This window comes from Podarcis melisellensis (genome assembly GCF_964234715.1).
Source record: "Podarcis melisellensis genome assembly, chromosome: 12".
Lineage (NCBI taxonomy): Eukaryota > Metazoa > Chordata > Lepidosauria > Squamata > Lacertidae > Podarcis > Podarcis melisellensis.
Window position 1 is genome coordinate 40,204,271 of NC_138544.1, and position 17,845 is coordinate 40,222,115.

A 17,845-nucleotide genomic window follows, 5' to 3' on the forward strand; every position below is an offset into this window, starting at 1 on the left:
TGGAACCTATAGGTTTCTTTGTGCTGTTCCAAGAGACTGAGGCTATGTACACATTAGTGGCTTAGACTCATAGAATTATAGAGCTGAAAGGGCTCTTAGGGTCATCTATTCCAACCCCCTGCAATGCAGGAATCGCAACTAAAGCATCCATAACAGATGGCCACCCAACCATAAAAGTTTGCCCTACCACCGCTGCATTTCAAGTCACGGTTGCATGTTTCTGTGCACACCAGAGATGGGACAGAGATGTCTTTATCCAATGTGCATTACCTGTTGGGTCTCCCCATGTCTGCAACCCCTCCCCCTCACCACTTCTAATCATGAAGCTGTCATCTGCACATGCACAATGTTGGTCTCAAATGCGCACACCTCAGCTTAACTGCAAAGTGAATATGGCATTTTAACTAGGTGGAAGCTGGTTTGAGGGAAAGCAGACCAAACTACAAAAGTGGCTGGGGGGGGGGTGGGGGGAAGGAGGTGGCCTGTGTGTTTTTCTGTGCTTGTATGAATTGATGTTTGTGGAGTGTGGGACAGAATGGATGAATAGGCTGGGAGTCGCATGACTGGCAATTATGCATTTAGCATCATATCTAGTTTGACACTGAGGAATGCTTTCGGTTGGTAAGGGGACTGGTCAGGGTGGAGATGGCATATACAGTGGTACCTCGGGTTACATACGCTTCAGGTTACAGATGCTTCAGGTTACAGACTCCGCTAATCCAGAAATAGTACCTTGGGTTAAGAACTTTGCTTCAGGATGAGAACAGAAATCATGCTCTGGCAGCGCGGCAACAGCAGGAGGCCCCATTAGCTAAAGTGGTGCTTCAGGTTAAGAACAGTTTCAGGTTAAGAACAGACCTCTGGAATGAATTAAGTACTTAACCCGAGGTACCACTGTACTGACAGCTGGATCTCTTTCTGTAGCTCCCTTAACATATATGAGTTGCAGCAACTGACCAGTAAAACCAATCTTTCTATTACAATATGGGACACTTATAATTATGATAGTGTTATCCACTGTGCTAAAAAAGTAAGATTTATTTATCTTGCCTAGGATCTCATTATTCATTTGGTGGTCTGAGGCTGTTGCTTCTGCCATGACAATTTTATCTTTCTAAATCTTATTCATGTTTCATTAGCTTCTGTGATCTCTGACTGTTGAAAGACAGTGTACAAAACCACGTGCTGTTTACTTGCCAATTAAGCATGATGCCTGTTCTGGTATAACCAGACAGCCTAGCCTGAATGCGTCTAGAAAAGATGAAGAACAACTAAGGACTTTTGTACAGAGACTAAGGACTGGGGATTCATTGACAGTGTAACTGATAACTGATCCTTATAAAGAGCACATGGAACCTGGGAAATCCATGCCTAAGGTAGGTGTTATTAAACAGAGGAAGTATTGGTTGCAGAAACAAACAAAATGGAGAAGTGCATTAAAAAAAAAAAAGGATGGGCTTTATTTATATGTGATTGTGTTTATTGTATGGAAATCTTAAATATGTAAACAGAATGCTTCAAGTTGTTCTCTGTACTACTATTGTACATTATGTGTATGTCTTTCAAGCTTTTTGTTTATGTGAGTATCCGCATATAATGTTTAGTGTGTATATGTGTGTGTGCGTGTGTGTGTAATGTAGATTGAACAATTCAGTCTTTTCTCCTTGGAAAAGATAACATTCTGTTCTGTAGCTGATTAATTCAAACATAACTTTTAATGACAATGTTTTGGAGAAATGGGAACCCAGGACCAGTTTGCCCCCATCACACATAGGCGGTGTATATATCTCTAATGCATGCACACCTGAAGTTATCTGAAATCATAAAGTCGTTGAGCAGTTAATATTTTACTTGTGTGTTGCTAACTGCTTGTAGAAACTTACAGAATGTGCTTTATTTACACCTACAAAGTTATTCAGCTGCTTTTTCCCCCAATGTGCCCAGGATGCTTTTATTGAAGATGGTTCAGTATTAGTTTTTCCATAATAAGATCTACTTTTCGTTTTATCAGGAGGCATAAAAATTGTTTCATAATTTCCATAAAGATATTGGGCATGATCCAGCCAAACTGAGTACCGGCACCTTTTATTTTCTTTAATAAAAGCACTGGTCTTAATGCTTAATGATATACTTAGGATAAATATGCATATTTGCAGGCATGTGTGTCCCAGAGAACATGTGTAGAGCAAGTGGAATTACCCCTTAGCTGAAGCATGTTACTTCAGGAATTTCAAAGCCTGGTGCCTTTACGTATTTATAGGTGCCAGGTGAAAACATTCCTCTTCACCCCGGCCTTTTGAACTGTGTGGGGCCAGAGCGCCAGCTCCTTGGGGCCAAGACACTAGAGGGGGGGGGGCTGATCTTTTTTTTAAGGAGCTGGGCCCCCTCACTGGTCAGATGACTTTCTCAATCCGAAAAAGGTGAGAGGCAGGGGTATTGCTTTGTTTGTTATTACATTATGTACTTTTGTGTTTTTATATTGTAAATTGCTCTGTGATCCCTGTAGGTATATACATTTAATCAATAAATCAATAAGTAGGTATATACATTTAATCAATAAATTATTCCGCACTTTCCAGTGCAATTGCCCACCAATCCCCTTATCCCAAAATTCTACCTTTTCTGGTGGGGGGGGAGGGGGGGAGTGTTTTTGTTGCGCAAGAGCACCCTATCAACTTTAATTGTGTAGCCTGAATTTTTTGGTATGTGACTGAAGCCTATCCAGAAATAGCAAATCTGGAATAACTCCTGGTACAGTTTTACAAAACTTTCCAGAGGCATCTGGTTAGCCACAGTCGGAAACAAAATGCTGCTGTGCAAACAGGAGAGCTTCTGTGCTCTTCTGAAAACATCTTATTTGTGTGGGAGCTGGGAGGATCCTCAGGTTCATTACGCTGTGACTACATTGTTAGTCATCAGTTAAAGGAAGAGACTCTGTGCATTCCATCTCAAAGGGAGGATGCCTCCGTCCCCTGCTCTTGCCTAGCAGAACTGCTGCATTCCTAAACTGTTGGTAGCTGTTTCTGCAAACTGGTTCCGATAATCATCTCACACCTTAATGTACTGATACTCAATTACGATTTGTCATTATAGAAAAATTGTCCTGGGGAGTAAGGAATTAAAATTGTTGTTTTAAATGTCAATAGCACAATGCAGAAATAGACCAGGTTGAAATTTCTGCAAAGGGCAAAGTATAGGCGCTTACACAACAATTGCTTAACATTAACATAAACAGCCTGTTGCAAACAATGCAAGTGTGAAATACTTCACAGAGGGAGGGGATGTGAGTGGGATATTTTTATTTTTATTGGACTTTCTTCGATAGCTCCTAATAAAAGAGAAAAGCTCATTTTACATAGGAACATCTTTTGTAAGGAGTAAAGTGAGTGCAGCTGCTCAGTTTATATATCTAGGCCAGCCAAAACAGGATGTTTATAAACAGAAGCTAGAAAGAATTGGGTAGAAAACCCAAAAAGCTGGAGGCTTACTCCGTCTTATAAGAAGTATGAAATCTAACCCCATAAAGACCAGATGACTACATTCCTGCCCAAATGTAGCTTTCTGCCCTTCAAATAATTGTCTCACTTGATGACAGCCAATGTCCACAACAGGATTCTCCTTTGCTGTGAAGATTTAGCCATCTCTGGCTTCCTGTTTATTAAAAATCCATCTTGATTTGTTTGAAGGGAGATTATGCACTGGCTTTTCATTGAGCTTCCATTGTGATTTGTTTGCAGGGAATAAATAAATGAGGATGGATCCTGGGGTGGGAAGCATATCAGTACAGTGGTACCTTGGTTCTCAAACTTAATCCGTCCCAGAAGTCCGTTCCAAAACCAAAGCATTCCAAAACTAAGGCACGCTTTCCCATAGAAAGTAATGCAAAATGGATTAATCTGCTCCAGACTTTTAAAAACCCCTAAAACAGCAATTTAACATGAATTTCACTAACAATACAATTGATCCATAAAATGAAAGCAATAATCAACTGTACTATAAAATAACTAAGTTTTGTAGATGATAAAAATTAAAATTATTATTTTTTCTTACCTGCACTGATGGTTGTCATTGTTTGGATGGGTGTGTGTGTGTGTGTTATCCATTTCCGCAGTCACTCACTCACTCAATCAATCAATCGATCGATCAATCAATCAGTAGCTGAACTGGGTTCCACACAGTCACAAAAACAAATTAACCGAAAAAGCCTCATAAACAAAAACGCAAAAGAAATAGCAAAAACAAAAGTACCAAACTTAATCTGTTCCAGAAGTCCATTTGACTTCTCAAATGTTCAAAAACCAAGGCGCAGCTTCTGATTGGTGCAGGCGCCCCGGAAACAGCAGCCGACAGCCACATCGGACGTTCGGCTTCCAAAAAACACTTACTTCCGGGTTTTTCAGCATTTGGGAACCAAGGCGTTTGAGTACCAAGGCGTTTGAGAACTAAGGTACCACGGTAATAGAAACATTTTATTTTATTTTAAAAAGGTTAGATGTTATGTGAGAGGCACCAGGTCCCCCCCCCCAAGACTGGTGTATGTGTGTCAGTGTGTGTTGCACCAGTCTCCCTCAACATTGGGGGGGGGGGGCGCTGGGTGCCTTCAAACAAATATTGAGGGGGCTGAAAACACCTAAACCCCCTAGAATTGGCATACCTGTAGTACGTCAAGTGTAAGTTACCTCACGCGCTCTAGAGCACTTTCCCCATTATACTCCTTATTAAAAAGAGAGGTAAGAGGGATTTATTGTTTCGCCGCACTGAGAGGTGTAGCGGCGTGAGGGGAATAAGGGTCTCTCGGCAAGCACTACTGACAGGATCCTTTGGGGGATGCTATGACTGTTTAATGGGGCAAGATTCTGCTTTAAATGTAAAGTGGAAGGTGGGGCCTTGGAATTCCCCTCAGTACTCACAGTCTGCCCCTCAGGAGAGTCTTAAGTCTCGAAACATTGACTTCCTCTTCAGCAGCCAACTCATGTCTGCGTATCAATCTTTATGGAACTGCCTACTTTTCTTACACAGGATTTGGACGTCAGTCCTCTTTCTTTGACCTCCACAACATACCTTGAAATTTCCCTCCATCTGTGCTTGGTTGCCCAGGTGACCTGTAGGCTGCCACCTGCTGTTCTGTTTGTTTATTGCAATAGGATCACATCTGAATCTCAACGTACCTCAGAGATTGGTACTGTATAGATATATAGTACACACACACACACACACACACACACACACACACATTTATGAACTGATCTGCTCTTCATCGAAGAATATTACTCTGCGGTCATCACAAAGGGTTGCTTATATTTCAAGGAGTAGTCACCAATTAAAAATAAATATTTACAACTCTGCCTTCTTTTCCACAGGACGATTGCCTTATTCAGTGACCAACACAAGTAGAAAAATAAAATAAAGATGGTGTCTGAGAATGAAATAGCTATTGTGGGTATAGGATGCAACTTTCCTGGAGGTAAGTCTTTGAGGAGGGGGGGAAGTGATATAAGAAAGTTATCCATGTTTTTTTCACTATTTTTATTGTTCTACAGCATAAAGCTTTCTCATGATTTAAAGTAAAAGTAAACTAAGAACTCAGCAGTAGTTATTGAGAGATGCCAATATTTTAATTCTTGCTGGAAATATTTTTAATATGTCTCTGTCATGAACATGGAGAAGTGAATGTCTGTGATATTATGAAATTCAGGTTTGTTACATGACAAATCTTGGAATTTTGCATCTCATCAATACTCTTTAAATGTCTGATCTAACTTCCACAACAAGCAGAATAGCACATATCAATGTAATTATGTATTTTGCCTTCCTGAACTTGGAATATGCTAATCTAAACCTTATGCCTTCACAACTAGATTGCTCTCATCTGCAAGATGCCATCCAAACAAATATGGTTAACAGCTGAATGCAATTTTTATAGGAACATCATGCAGAAAAATTACAGACAGTATGATGAGATTGTGTGATTTTAGGAAAAGGTCCAATTTTCTATGAAATTTGAAATTTTGTAGCACTTGAAATGCAAATTTAATTTGTATTGCATTTTGAAAGTTGCATTTTTCATGTAAGTTCAGATAAACTGAACAACAGGTTTGACATTTTGAAAATGGAAACAGTATATTTTAATCCATCTAAAAATGTATATTTAAATCTTCATGCAACAGGTGAAGGAATTGACAGTTTCTGGAAAGTGTTAGAGAATGGCAGAAACTGCACTACAAAAATACCTCCAGAAAGATTTAACATTAGAGAGTGGTATGATCCAGGTGACGACAAACCAGGTAAAATACGTACAACTCATGCTGCTCTTCTTGATGAGTAAGTCATATATTTTGCTAATAAATCCTTCAGACTTTCTAAACTTGCACATTTCCCCCTTGAAATGACTCGCTGATGTAATACTGTATGTGTTATTATATGAACCTTTCAAAATATCTCAAGGTGCTGCGTTATAATGAATGCATTTCCACACTATGTGAGCTGCTTTGGGTGCAAATCTCATGCTGAAATTGTACACTATATGAACTTCACAGAAAATGTGGTGTCATAATAATAATAATGTCCCTCCACATTCTGCTCATCAGCTACAATTTCGAGTGTGGGTATTCATCTCTTTTCCAACTACATGATTGGAAGGCCTTGAGGGCAGGACCCGTGCTGAGGTGGTGTTGGTGAGCAGCATGAGCAGAGGCACATTTTAAGCCTCTTTGAGTTCTTTTTTTCTGAAAAAGTGACTAGTTAATAATCACCACAACAATAATAAATTCATTACTATCATTATTATTTCTTTACACTTTATACCCCACCTTCCATCATGGAATCCAAGTTCCAGGCATTCACCAACTCAGGTACATCTGGACCTGCTCAGCTTCAGTAAGGAGATGTTCCTAAGTGCCTTCAGACCAGATGTTGTCTCTATGCTCCTCCAAATGTCCCATAAATCACAGCCAGTGTGCCCAACAAATGCCTCATTCTTGCTTCAGATCATGCCCTGGGACTAAGGCAGCTATAACCCATTTTAGCACTGTTGTCTCCCACATGAGAGTTATCCTTATTCAGTGCTCCTTTTCTAGAAAAAGAGGTGGTGGAACTCACAATGAACACCTCCCTTGTCCTCTTATAATGGCAATGGCACCCACCTGAGTGCCAAACTGAGTTCCAGTGAGTTCTGGGGGGGGGGGAGCCCTGATTATACTGCAGTGCAGCTTTTCCTGGTGCAATAGTTTCAAGCCATGGTGTTTCACTGGTATTTCCATCAGCTTCATACAGTGGTACCTTGGTTCAAGAACAGCTTAGTTTATGGACAACTTGGATTTAGAATGCTGTTTTGGTTTGTGAACTTTGCCTTGGAAGCAGAACATGTTCCGCTTCCTGTTGAGTGTGTTCCATTTGTAAACTGAGTCCCTGCTGCTATGGGAAAGCACACCTTGGTTTAAGAATGGATTTCCGGAACAGACTAAGTTCATAAACCAAGGTACCACTGTACTATGAAATGACATGGGCACAGTGTCCTATCTGCTGTGTCCTATCTTGACAATTTATGTGCTGGTACAAAATGTAGTATTAGGCTTCAATGAATTTTAAGTATATCTTATTAGAGCATGTTGGATTAAGCAGTATATGAATCACACCGTATATCATGTCATACCTCCATTTAATTTTTTTAGATTGAATGCATTCGATAACAAGCTGTTTGGCATCAGCAATGAGGAAGCTGAGCGTATGGATCCTCAGCAAAAGTTACTCATGGAATGTACCTACAGAGCGCTGGAAGATGCAGGAGTCACTCCTGAAAACATTAGTGGTACCAAAACAGGGGTTTTTGTTGGTAAGATAATAGTTATGATGCAGAAGATTTTGTATATTTACATTGCATACCATATATCTGCTTTAGAGGTGGCCACACAACGATTGGTAACACCACATCTATATGGGTGTTTACACCTGGCAATTCCAAATAAAATGATGTTGGAAGACCCTAGATACCGTATTTTTCCACAAGAAAAAAGCAGCAATCCCTCTTGCTGTTCTGGCTTCTGGGATAGCTGCACAGGCTGCATTCACTCCATAAGATGCACACACTCTTCCCCTTACTTTTTAGGAGGGAAAAAGTGAGTCTTATAGAGCAAAAAATACGGTAATTGCTTTGTCAGAATTGACAATATTGGATAATATTGTTAGGCCTTTAAAATATGTCTTTCCAAGTGAGTTCCTAAATTCCTCTATTCCCCAGCATAGGAAAAGGCCACAAGTTTGGTAATTTAAAAATTGGTTTACTTACAAACTCATCAAATATCAGCTTCATGTGCTTTTCCATACGTTCATCAGAAAACATGGCACAGGCAGGAAAACTTAGCTTAGTTACAAAGTGGTAAAAGTTCCTAGATTTATTGGAATATGAACACAAGGGTGGCTGGTGAGAGCCATGTGGCTGAGCTGGAACAAGCAGCTCAAACCTCCTCACACACTGAGTTTCTCAAGTAGATGGGACCATAAGCCTGATTACCTATCTCACCCCAAGGTCAGGGGAAGTGACATAGCTAAGCTTGACAGAAGAGCTCACTCTGAGTTTTTAACCCCTTCAGGCATTAATTAAACTTAAGCATGTTGGTTGTGCGAGGCTGGTTATCCGATTTACTGTGAAGGGAAACTGAGATGGGGAAACATATGCTGCTTAAGTGCCTTAGAAGAAACACAGAATAAAAGTGAAATAATAAATAATTGTAGGATAGGAGGTGAAGAATAAAAACCAGTACTAGATGTAGATTTGAGTGTAAATTGACCTTAAAAACAAATGTTCTGTATTTACAGGCCTGACGAATCGAGACTATGAATCTATAACCAGCAGGGCAGTTGCTGAAATAAACCATTATGATGCCACAGGGGCAGCAATGAGTACAGCTGCTCATCGGATTTCATACAGTTTTAATTTGACTGGACCATCAATTGCCATTGATACAGCTTGTTCATCTTTTCTCTCTGCTTTGGACCTTGGTTACAAAGCCATTAAACAAGGTATTCTTGGTTACTAGGTTTCTTATGCATACCATTAACCGTGATTCCCAAACTTTCCCCACCCCCCCCCATAGACCACTTGAAAATTGCTGAGGGTCTTAGTGGATCACTAAATGATTTTTCTGTGTATTATATCAACTGTAATGAACTGTGCTAGGTGGTGTACGGTTTTTATTTGTACAGTGGAACCTCGGAAGTTGAACGTTGCGGCTTTCAAACGCTGACAACCCGGAAGTGAATGCTTCCATTTTTGAACGCGCCTCGGAAGTCGAATGGCTTCTGAGGTGCATTTCTCCATTTTTTCAGTGGATTTTGCCAACCGGCAATTGCGCCTCAGTTGTTGAACGTTTTGGAAGTCAAATGGTCTTCCAGAACGGATTATGTTCGACAACCAACGTTCCACTGCTTATGCCCTGCCTGACCCAGGAGAGGCTAGTTTAAAACTTGAAGATGAGAGACAAAGATATGCCCAACAAAGGATTTTACAAGAGAAATCACCATGATGACACAGATGGTATCAACACCTCGTGAATGAAATATCCGTTTTCCCCCTTTCGTGATTTCAGGCTCTTTTTTTGTTTTGTTTGTACTTTTGATATAGGAGACTGCGAATCTGCTATCTGTGGAGGAGTAAATTGCATCATAGAGCCTTGGAAGTTTGTAACTCTGAGTAAAGCAAAGCTTTTATCACCTGATGGAATTAGTAAACCCTTCTCTAAAGATGCAGGTGGCTATGGAAGAGGAGAAGGATGTGGCGTTCTTTTATTAAAGCCACTGGTAAAGGTAGGGTGTTTATATTGAACTCTCAATTTCCCAAATGTCCCAGGGATGTTCATTGGGTCTAGTGTGCTTTAGAAAGGAGAACACCAGAGACTTGCTGTCTTTGTAATATTTGCTTTTTTAAAAAATATGCCCAAGCAGAACCTAAGTGGAGGCAAACAGGCATTCCTTCAAGATAGCACTGATGCTACTCTTATTTCAAATCTCCAGAAACAGTTCCAGAAAGATTCTCTGCCTATGTCACTAAGCCTTCAAAATGGCCATCTACCTTTGGCTGCTGTTTCTTGACATGATCCCCTGAACTAGAGGTTTTAACCTCCGAATTCTGATTGGTATCTAAATTAGAAGTTATTGGAGAGATTCCCAATTATCATGAGACTCTCTTCTAAACAGATACTATTTATTATATTTATATCCTGTCTTTCTTCAAAGGAACTCAAAGTGGCATACATTGTGCTCTATCCTGTTATCCAATGACTGAAAGATAGTCATTGATCTAAAGCCACACGATTAGATTAATGACTGAAAGCGGATTTGAAACTTGATCTTCCCAGTAGTAGTCTGACATTCTGATTTCACCAGACTGACCCCTTTAATTTACTCCCTAATGAAGTATTCTAAACTATTAACCAGAAAACAGTCCAACAAGAAATAGTTAGCCACTAAAAAATGCGTAACTGCCACATAATAATTACAAATTTCCCCAATATCCCTCGAAATAAATGGCTGGAATAATTTGCTGCTCTTGTACTGTAAGTAATGCTTAAGAGTAATACCATGGTGCAGAAAAAAAGTGAATTCAGCATAAAGTTGTATATCCTACTGCCCTGCAGTAGGTAGTTTGGGATCACGGACTTTGGTAATTATATCACCAAAGCAACATGTCACGGGAAGTTACAGATGAGGAGAAGATTCAGTGTTACTGAAAGATCCAAACACTGCTCTCAAACAAAATTGATCAGTGCTGTCGCTGTTAAAAAAAATCTAAATATAATCATGCTGCAATTGTTACTTAATGGTTGATAACATTGTGTATTCCTTTATCCCCAAATAGGCACAGGAAGAATTCAACAAAATATGGGGCATCATCAGCATCACGGCCATCAACCAGAATGGAAGTTCTGAAACTCCAGGCATGCGATCATCTCAAGCAGCACAAGAGAAGTTGTTACTTAACATTTATCCAACGTATATTGATCCTTCAGCTGTTCAGTACATTGAAACAAATGGTCTAGGAATCCCTAATGAAGATGCCACTGAAGCAGAGAGCTTAGGCAATGTCATTAGCAGAAAAAGGCCTCCCGATTTGCCCCCTCTCAAGATTGGCTCCGTTAAAGGGAACATTGGGCACACAGAGTCAGCTGCTGGGGCAGCAGGCTTAATCAAAGTTCTTCTCATGATGCACCATGGGAAGATAGTCCCATCCTTGCACTTTTCAGAGAGCACCAGCAGCATAAATACAGGGAAACTGAATCTCTGCATCCCAACAACAGTGGAGAAGTGGGAGGAGCCTGGTGAATATGGCAGAGTTGCTGGGATCAACAGTTTTGGATTTGGGGGCACCAATGCCCATGTGGTTGTCAGACAGTTTAAACAAACCCAGGTTATTTCTCCAGTCCGAAGGCCCGTTGAATTATTTGTCATTTCGGCAGCTTTAAGGAGTTCTCTCAAACGGGCGATAGAAGACACAGCTAGGTACCTTAATACCAGTGAATCAGCGACACTCCCAAATCTGGCCTACACATCTGCTTGTAGAAGAAGTCACATAAACTACAAATACAGAAAAGCGTTTGTGGCATCCTCTCTCCAGCACTTACAGCAACAGCTTAATTCAACTGAAATGGAAACTGTGTCACGGAAAAAGCCTGCAGAATTGATCTTTGTGTTCTCCGGTAATGGTTTACATTTCAAAGGGATATGTAGAATCCTGCTGAAATCTGAGCCTGTCTTCAGAGACAAATGTATTGAAATCAAGCAATTATTTCAACAGCTTTCACCCACTGGAATTTTGAATTTAACAGAAAGTGGGCACAGTGATTTGCCCAGGCCTGAAGTTGCCCAGCCCTTACTCTTTACACTGCAGGTGGCCTTGGTTACACTCCTGCAACACTGGGGCGTTAAGCCAATTGCTGCTGTTGGCCATTCAGTTGGCGAAGTAGCTGCTGCCCATTGTGCTGGCTTGATTTCCCTGGAAGATGCTGTCAAAGTCATCTACCACAGGAGCAGGCTGCAGGCTAAAGTCACTGGAGGCAGAATGCTGGTGGTTGACAACATTCCCGTTGCAGAAGTGTCAGCAGCCCTTGGTGCATATTCAGGGAAAGTCTGCGTTGCAGCGTTTAACAGTCCTTTGTCTTGCACCTTATCAGGAGATGAAACGTCTATCCACGCCATTCAGAAAGATCTGGCTGAGCACTTCAGTAAAAGAAACATATTTCTTCATACCTTAGATGGGCCAGCTGCATATCACAGCCACATGATAGAACCAGTACTAACAGAACTCTCAGAAAGCCTATCAGAATTAAAGAAAGGGAAGCCAGAGATTGAGCTAATTTCGACAGCAACAGGGAAGGCCATTTCAGATGGCGATTTTGTTACAGGCACCTACTGGGCCAGACAGGTTCGGGATCCTGTTTCTTTTGCAGAGGCCATAATGACATCAGTAAAAGGCAAGGACAACATTGCATTTGTGGAAATAGGTCCTCAAAGAGCTTTGCAGAGATACATCGTTGAGACATTAGGGACGCAAACCAGAGTTTTTCATTCTTTGCAAACGGATAGGGAATATGTGACTCTTCTTAATCTAGTGAAAGATCTTTTTGAATTGGGATTGAATGTGAATTGGCAGCATTTTTATGAAGGTTATCAAAGTGTACCATCAGCTTATCCCAGGTATCACTTTGATCATCAGAAACTCATGCTGCATCAGAAAGCAAACAGCAGAGCTGTAAGCTCAAGCCATTCTTTAATTTGCAGTACAAATAAGGATAACTCAGAATTCATTTGTTCTATCTCTGAGGCTCTGAAACCACATTTATATGAGCACAAGAACTACTGTGCTGCATTAATTCCTGTAGCTGTTTTGGTGGAACTTGCTCTGGCAGCCGCGATGACGAGCTCAAGGCCAAAAGTACCCTTAAGTTATTGTCAAATGAATATATTTTTCCCTGCACCGTGTGTTTTAAATGAAAATCTTCATGCTTTGAAGATAAAAGTTGAGCCACAACAAACAGTGTCAAAGTTCAGAATACAATCAGGTTCAGCTAATACAGTTTATGCTTCAGGACAAGTCAGAAAGAACCCTGAAACATCAATTGAAGAAAAGAAGATTTCTTTAAAAGACATTTTTCAGAGGTGTAGATCTGTTGTTAGCGAAGATGAGGTTTATGAAACATTGGCTCAGTCTGGATCCAACTATGATGCTACTTTCAGGCAGCTAAGTAATGTATTTTATTGTGAAGACTTGAAAGAAGCTGTGACAACTGTTACAGTGAAGAGACAAACAGTAGAAGAAATGTACGAGTATTATATCCATCCAGTCCTTTTAGATTGTTTTCTGCAAATGGTAGGTGTTCTGGCTGCAGTTACTTCCAATAACAAAGTAGTTTTACCTTCTGGTATAAGTAGTCTTGCAGTAGCTCGCTCATTGGAAGAGGAAATGATTATATATTTAAAAACAACCAAGTCCACTGACAATTTCTTAGAGTTTTGTGGATGCTTCACAGATAAACAAGGCTCTGTTCTGGTAGAACTGAGATGTGTTCGAATTAATTTGGTGCAGGAAATTCCCAGGAAACAAAATGAATTGTTGTTTGAAAATCAGTGGAAGGAAATAACTTCTGATCAAGCAATGCATAATCTGCCCAAAGCACCTCGAGTTGTGGTGTTTGCTGACAAATTTGGAATATCGCAGCAGCTCAAGAATTACTTACATAGCGAGTCTAGATTTGTTGCGTATCAGGAATGGGAGAAATTGTTGGCAGCTAAGAGAACAGATACCTATGCACAAAGTAAGATTAATATGGAACTGCAGGGATATGATGATGTTCTGTTTATGTGGGGCATCCAAAAACTGAATGAAAATTTGCCAGAGAAAGTGGTGAAACATTCAGTAAGATGCTGTGAGGCATTTCGCCAAGTTGTTACTGCATTAAAGGAGAAGTCCCATTGCTCCATTACAGTAATCACTTACAGGACATCAGCAAGGAAAGTAGACCATATAAACACTGGCTTTGGTTTGTACGGCATGGCTAGAACATGTATGGTTGAAGTCCCGGAAATAACGTTTCAGATTATTGACATCAGCTCTACAAATGCAATAGATATCTCGGCCTTAGCTGATGTTTTAGTAAAATATAAAGCACAGGATTATCCAGAAGTCTGGATTGATGAGGGACGAATTTATAGTTCTGAAATTAGGCGCACACAGATTGAACCCACAGCCTTCAATACACCTTCCCACCCACTTCAGAACTCAGACTTCTGCATCTTGTATACAGGAGATCCATACTGTATGAATGATCTGTCAGTTAAAGTTGCCAACTCACGTACTCAACTTGGCAACCACAGTGTTGAGGTTCAACTTGAAAAAATAAGCATCCACTCAGAAGACTATTTCCCTGTTAGCATGTCCAGCTGCAAGTTTGGGAAAATGTTGTATTGGAATTCAGATACTATAGATAAACACAAGCTATTAGCTCTAGACTTTACTGGCACTGTAACAGCAACAGGTAGTGAGGTGAAAAAGGTAAAAGTGGGAGATCATATTGCTTCATGTTATCCGGTTTCTGCAGCGTCAAGAATTAATATTCCAGAAACAGTTTGTTTCAGTACTCAAAAATTTCCATGTTTCAGAAATATACCATGCACTTCGTTCTTCTGGATAGCAAGGGAGATTTTTCATCAAACGCTGCCAGTGCCAAAACATAATGAAATATTAGGTATTGTTTGCACTGAGCCTGAGTCAGTTTTGTGCAAAGTGCTTACTTTTTCAGCTCAGGAATTAGGTTGGAAAATAATAGTTACAAACCATACAACTGGTCTATGGCAACGTGTTAATCAGTGCAATGCCCTTATTTTTCTACCTCCACTAAATGGACTATTTAAAGAGGGGCTAAGCTGTCTTTTCCATCTCCGAGATGTTGTACTGGTTTATGGCAATGAACAACCAGAATGTTTGAGGTATCTGGCTGGGAGTGATCATGAAAATATACATATTCACACTGTCAGTCTTATCCGCATTTTCCAGAAAGCATATCTGATACGATCTCAGAAGGAGATGTATTGTTGGCTGAAGTCAATGAATATGAAACAATTAAAAGATATCGCATATTTCATTTTTCAGCAAGCAGGAAAGCATCTGAGGCCTGATGTTGCATCCTATTTCAACTGCAAGCATTTCCCAGTTGCAGTACTAAAAAGTGATGAGGAAGACAGCAAGATATCAGATATACCTGAGACTGAAACAGACAGGAGAATGTTTAAGCAGAATGCAGTTTATATAGTCGCAGATGAATTCACTAGGCTTGGCTTAGAAACTGTAAAATTTGTAGCTCAGAATGGAGGCAGGTGCATTGTGCTACTTTCACAGAGGAATCCAAGCACTGAGGAGCAAAAAGAAATAAATGCTATCCAGGATCACTGTGAAGGGAGCAGAATAGTCAGCTTGCAGTCTAACGTTGTTTGCAGTTCAGAGGTTGAGAAAGCTATCAAGTCGATCAGTAAATTTTTTCCAAACTCTCCTGTTAAAGGTGTATTCCACAGTGCTATGGCTTTACATGATGGGCTTCTTGAAACCCTCAACATGTCTAACTTTGAGGAAGTTTTAAATCCAAAGGTAGCAGGGGTAATCAATCTTCATCGGGCCACGCAAGGCAGGGAGCTTGACCACTTTGTATGTTATTCTTCTATTTCATCGTTTCTTGGAAACGCAACACAGTCCAACTACGCAGCTGCCAATTCCTTCCTGGATCTCTTCTGTCATTACAGGAGAAACAGTGGCCTTCCAGCACAGTCCATTAACTGGGGTGCTTTAAATCTCGGAGCCTTGCAAGATCAACAACACTATCAAAATTATAGGTTACAAACGAAAGGAATAGAGGATCTGCAAGTGAACGAGATTCATGAATATCTAAAAAGAAGCTTAATTCTGGATAAACCTCAGCAAGCTGTGTTAAAATTCAATTTTCAAACTTTAGCTGATCATGTTTTATCTCAAAATTTGTCGCTGAAGAGTCGCTTTTATGAACTTGTTTCTGAAGAGGCAGGTGGTAATCCTGAGCTTGCTGGTGAAGCTGGATTCAAACACTACTCTCTAAATGAGCCTGTAGATTATGCAATCACACTTTTGAAAAGCCTGGCTAAAACAATCCCTGTTGATCTTTCAATGCATACGCCACTTTCATCATTGGGTGTAGACTCTACATTAGCCTTTACTCTACAGAATCGTATCTTTACGGAAAGGAGAGTGGAAATACCTCTCACGAAACTACTTGATCCTCAGTCCACTGTGTCAACTTTAATCTTATACTTGAAAGAAAATTCTGACACAACCGATTCTCATGGAGCTGAAGGTACTGATGTTGGAAGCTGGTTGTAGAAATGCATTTCCAGGCATTATACTAAATTAATTATCAGTAATGGCTTAGTGTTCAGGGTGTTTTTGTTTTTTTTGCAGTTCAAAACCTCAAGACCCCTTGATCGCCACGGTACTACTAGTCCCCAAAATGGAAACCTCTCTCTATACAGGACACGTTCTGGCCATGCCTATCACCACAGTCTGAGGGGTAAGACGTAGGCACAGTAGGTGGCTTGTGGTAGAAGATATAAATGCATATGACAAATGGAGCAAGTCCAATGTCTTTTCAGTTCGGTGCACAATACAGAATTTCTGTTTAGCTACGAATTTCTGATTGTGCAAAACAGACGTATCTGTATGTAACACCGCAGGCCAACACAGACCTACCTGGCATGAAGCTCAGTTGAAAAAAAATGGTGTTTATTTCTAAGTAGGCATGTAGAGTGTTGCTCTGGAGGCGTGCCTATGATTGCAGCCTTCAATTTCTAGCATTCAATTACTTAAGCACAATTGATCTTTATTTTTTGTTACTGTTATTTGCTAGGTGGAATATGAATTATATGGGAAATGTATTGATTGTAACTTTAGTACAGATAATTAATTTGAATGAAGATTTATAATGGGGTCTTTATGCAAAACATATCCTAATTTGTATTAATAAACTCTTGTGTGGTTCTAATATTTGTACTGGCCTAGGAACAGGAACAGCAATGCTTGTTGATGTGTGGAAATCAAAAATAACTTCAGGGCACATGTATTGTGGGGGAATTCTGTATTCGGAATTATGGAGCTACTGTATGTACTTTCCTTACTTGTAAGATAAGAGAGGGAGGTCCAGCAGGAACTGTTTTAACCAGCTGTCATTGAAAATCAAGCCTCCACATCATGTCAATTGACTGAATTCAAATTCAAACCACAGAAAAATTGTGTGTGTACACAAGACAGGAATTCAGAAGAGGCCAAGAAGACACCATAACGGCAACAAAATGGGGCAAGGACCATTTTCAAAGATGCTACAAAGGTTAGAATCAGATTTTTAGATGATGAGACAAAAGGTAGACACAATATGCTTGGAGAACACAACCAAACTCTCCCTCCTCCACCCCAGCCGCAACATTCAAAAACACCCTCCCAACTCACACATGAAAACAAAGTTGACCATAGCCAAAACAAGTAACCACACCCTAGGCAAACCCCCAACTTCTCTCACCACCAAAGGAACACAAGCGAATAGAACCTGCACAAATGATGCTGACACAAAACCTCACACATACAGTAAGTAAAATAGAAACCTCCCCACCCCACCCACCATGGCCCCTCCACCTTTTCTTCCCTTTTCTTCCTAATGTAACACTAATGTCTCAACAAATGAAACTGACCTGTAGAAAAGGTAAATTGAAAAAAGAGACATTGCACATACTTTTATAAACCAAGAAATCTTGAAAAAAACATTAAAAAAAGAAATTTTTTAAA

At 40.2% G+C, this 17,845-nt stretch overlaps 1 protein-coding gene and 1 long non-coding RNA gene across 2 annotated transcripts in view; one reads left to right on the forward strand and one right to left on the reverse strand.

Moving 5' to 3' along the window:
* LOC309353475 overlaps positions 1 to 17,845 on the reverse strand; it is an 85,507-nt gene that overhangs the window by 2,648 nt on the left and 65,014 nt on the right. The gene's annotated exons all lie outside the window — the stretch shown is intronic.
* On the forward strand, positions 642 to 16,099 carry LOC309381040 (uncharacterized protein). The gene is made up of 8 exons (XM_081931398.1): positions 642 to 1,376; positions 5,361 to 5,464; positions 6,168 to 6,321; positions 7,671 to 7,831; positions 8,815 to 9,018; positions 9,620 to 9,801; positions 10,853 to 12,054; positions 15,962 to 16,099. Exons 2-8 carry the CDS (start codon positions 5,410 to 5,412, stop codon positions 15,969 to 15,971), a joined length of 1,968 nt encoding a protein of 655 aa, XP_081787524.1. The 5' UTR covers positions 642 to 1,376; positions 5,361 to 5,409; the 3' UTR covers positions 15,972 to 16,099.

What these genes read in the sequence shown, in the direction of transcription:
- LOC309381040 (XM_081931398.1), top strand. Translation starts at nt 5,410, where the DNA reads ATGGTGTCTGAGAATGAAATAGCTATTGTGGGTATAGGATGCAACTTT. An exon ending in CAAAACAGGGGTTTTTGTTG is followed by an intron (nt 7,832 to 8,814) that starts GTAAGATAATAG and finishes CTGTATTTACAG; the next exon opens with GCCTGACGAATCGAGACTAT. An exon ending in TATTAAAGCCACTGGTAAAG is followed by an intron (nt 9,802 to 10,852) that starts GTAGGGTGTTTA and finishes ATCCCCAAATAG; the next exon opens with GCACAGGAAGAATTCAACAA.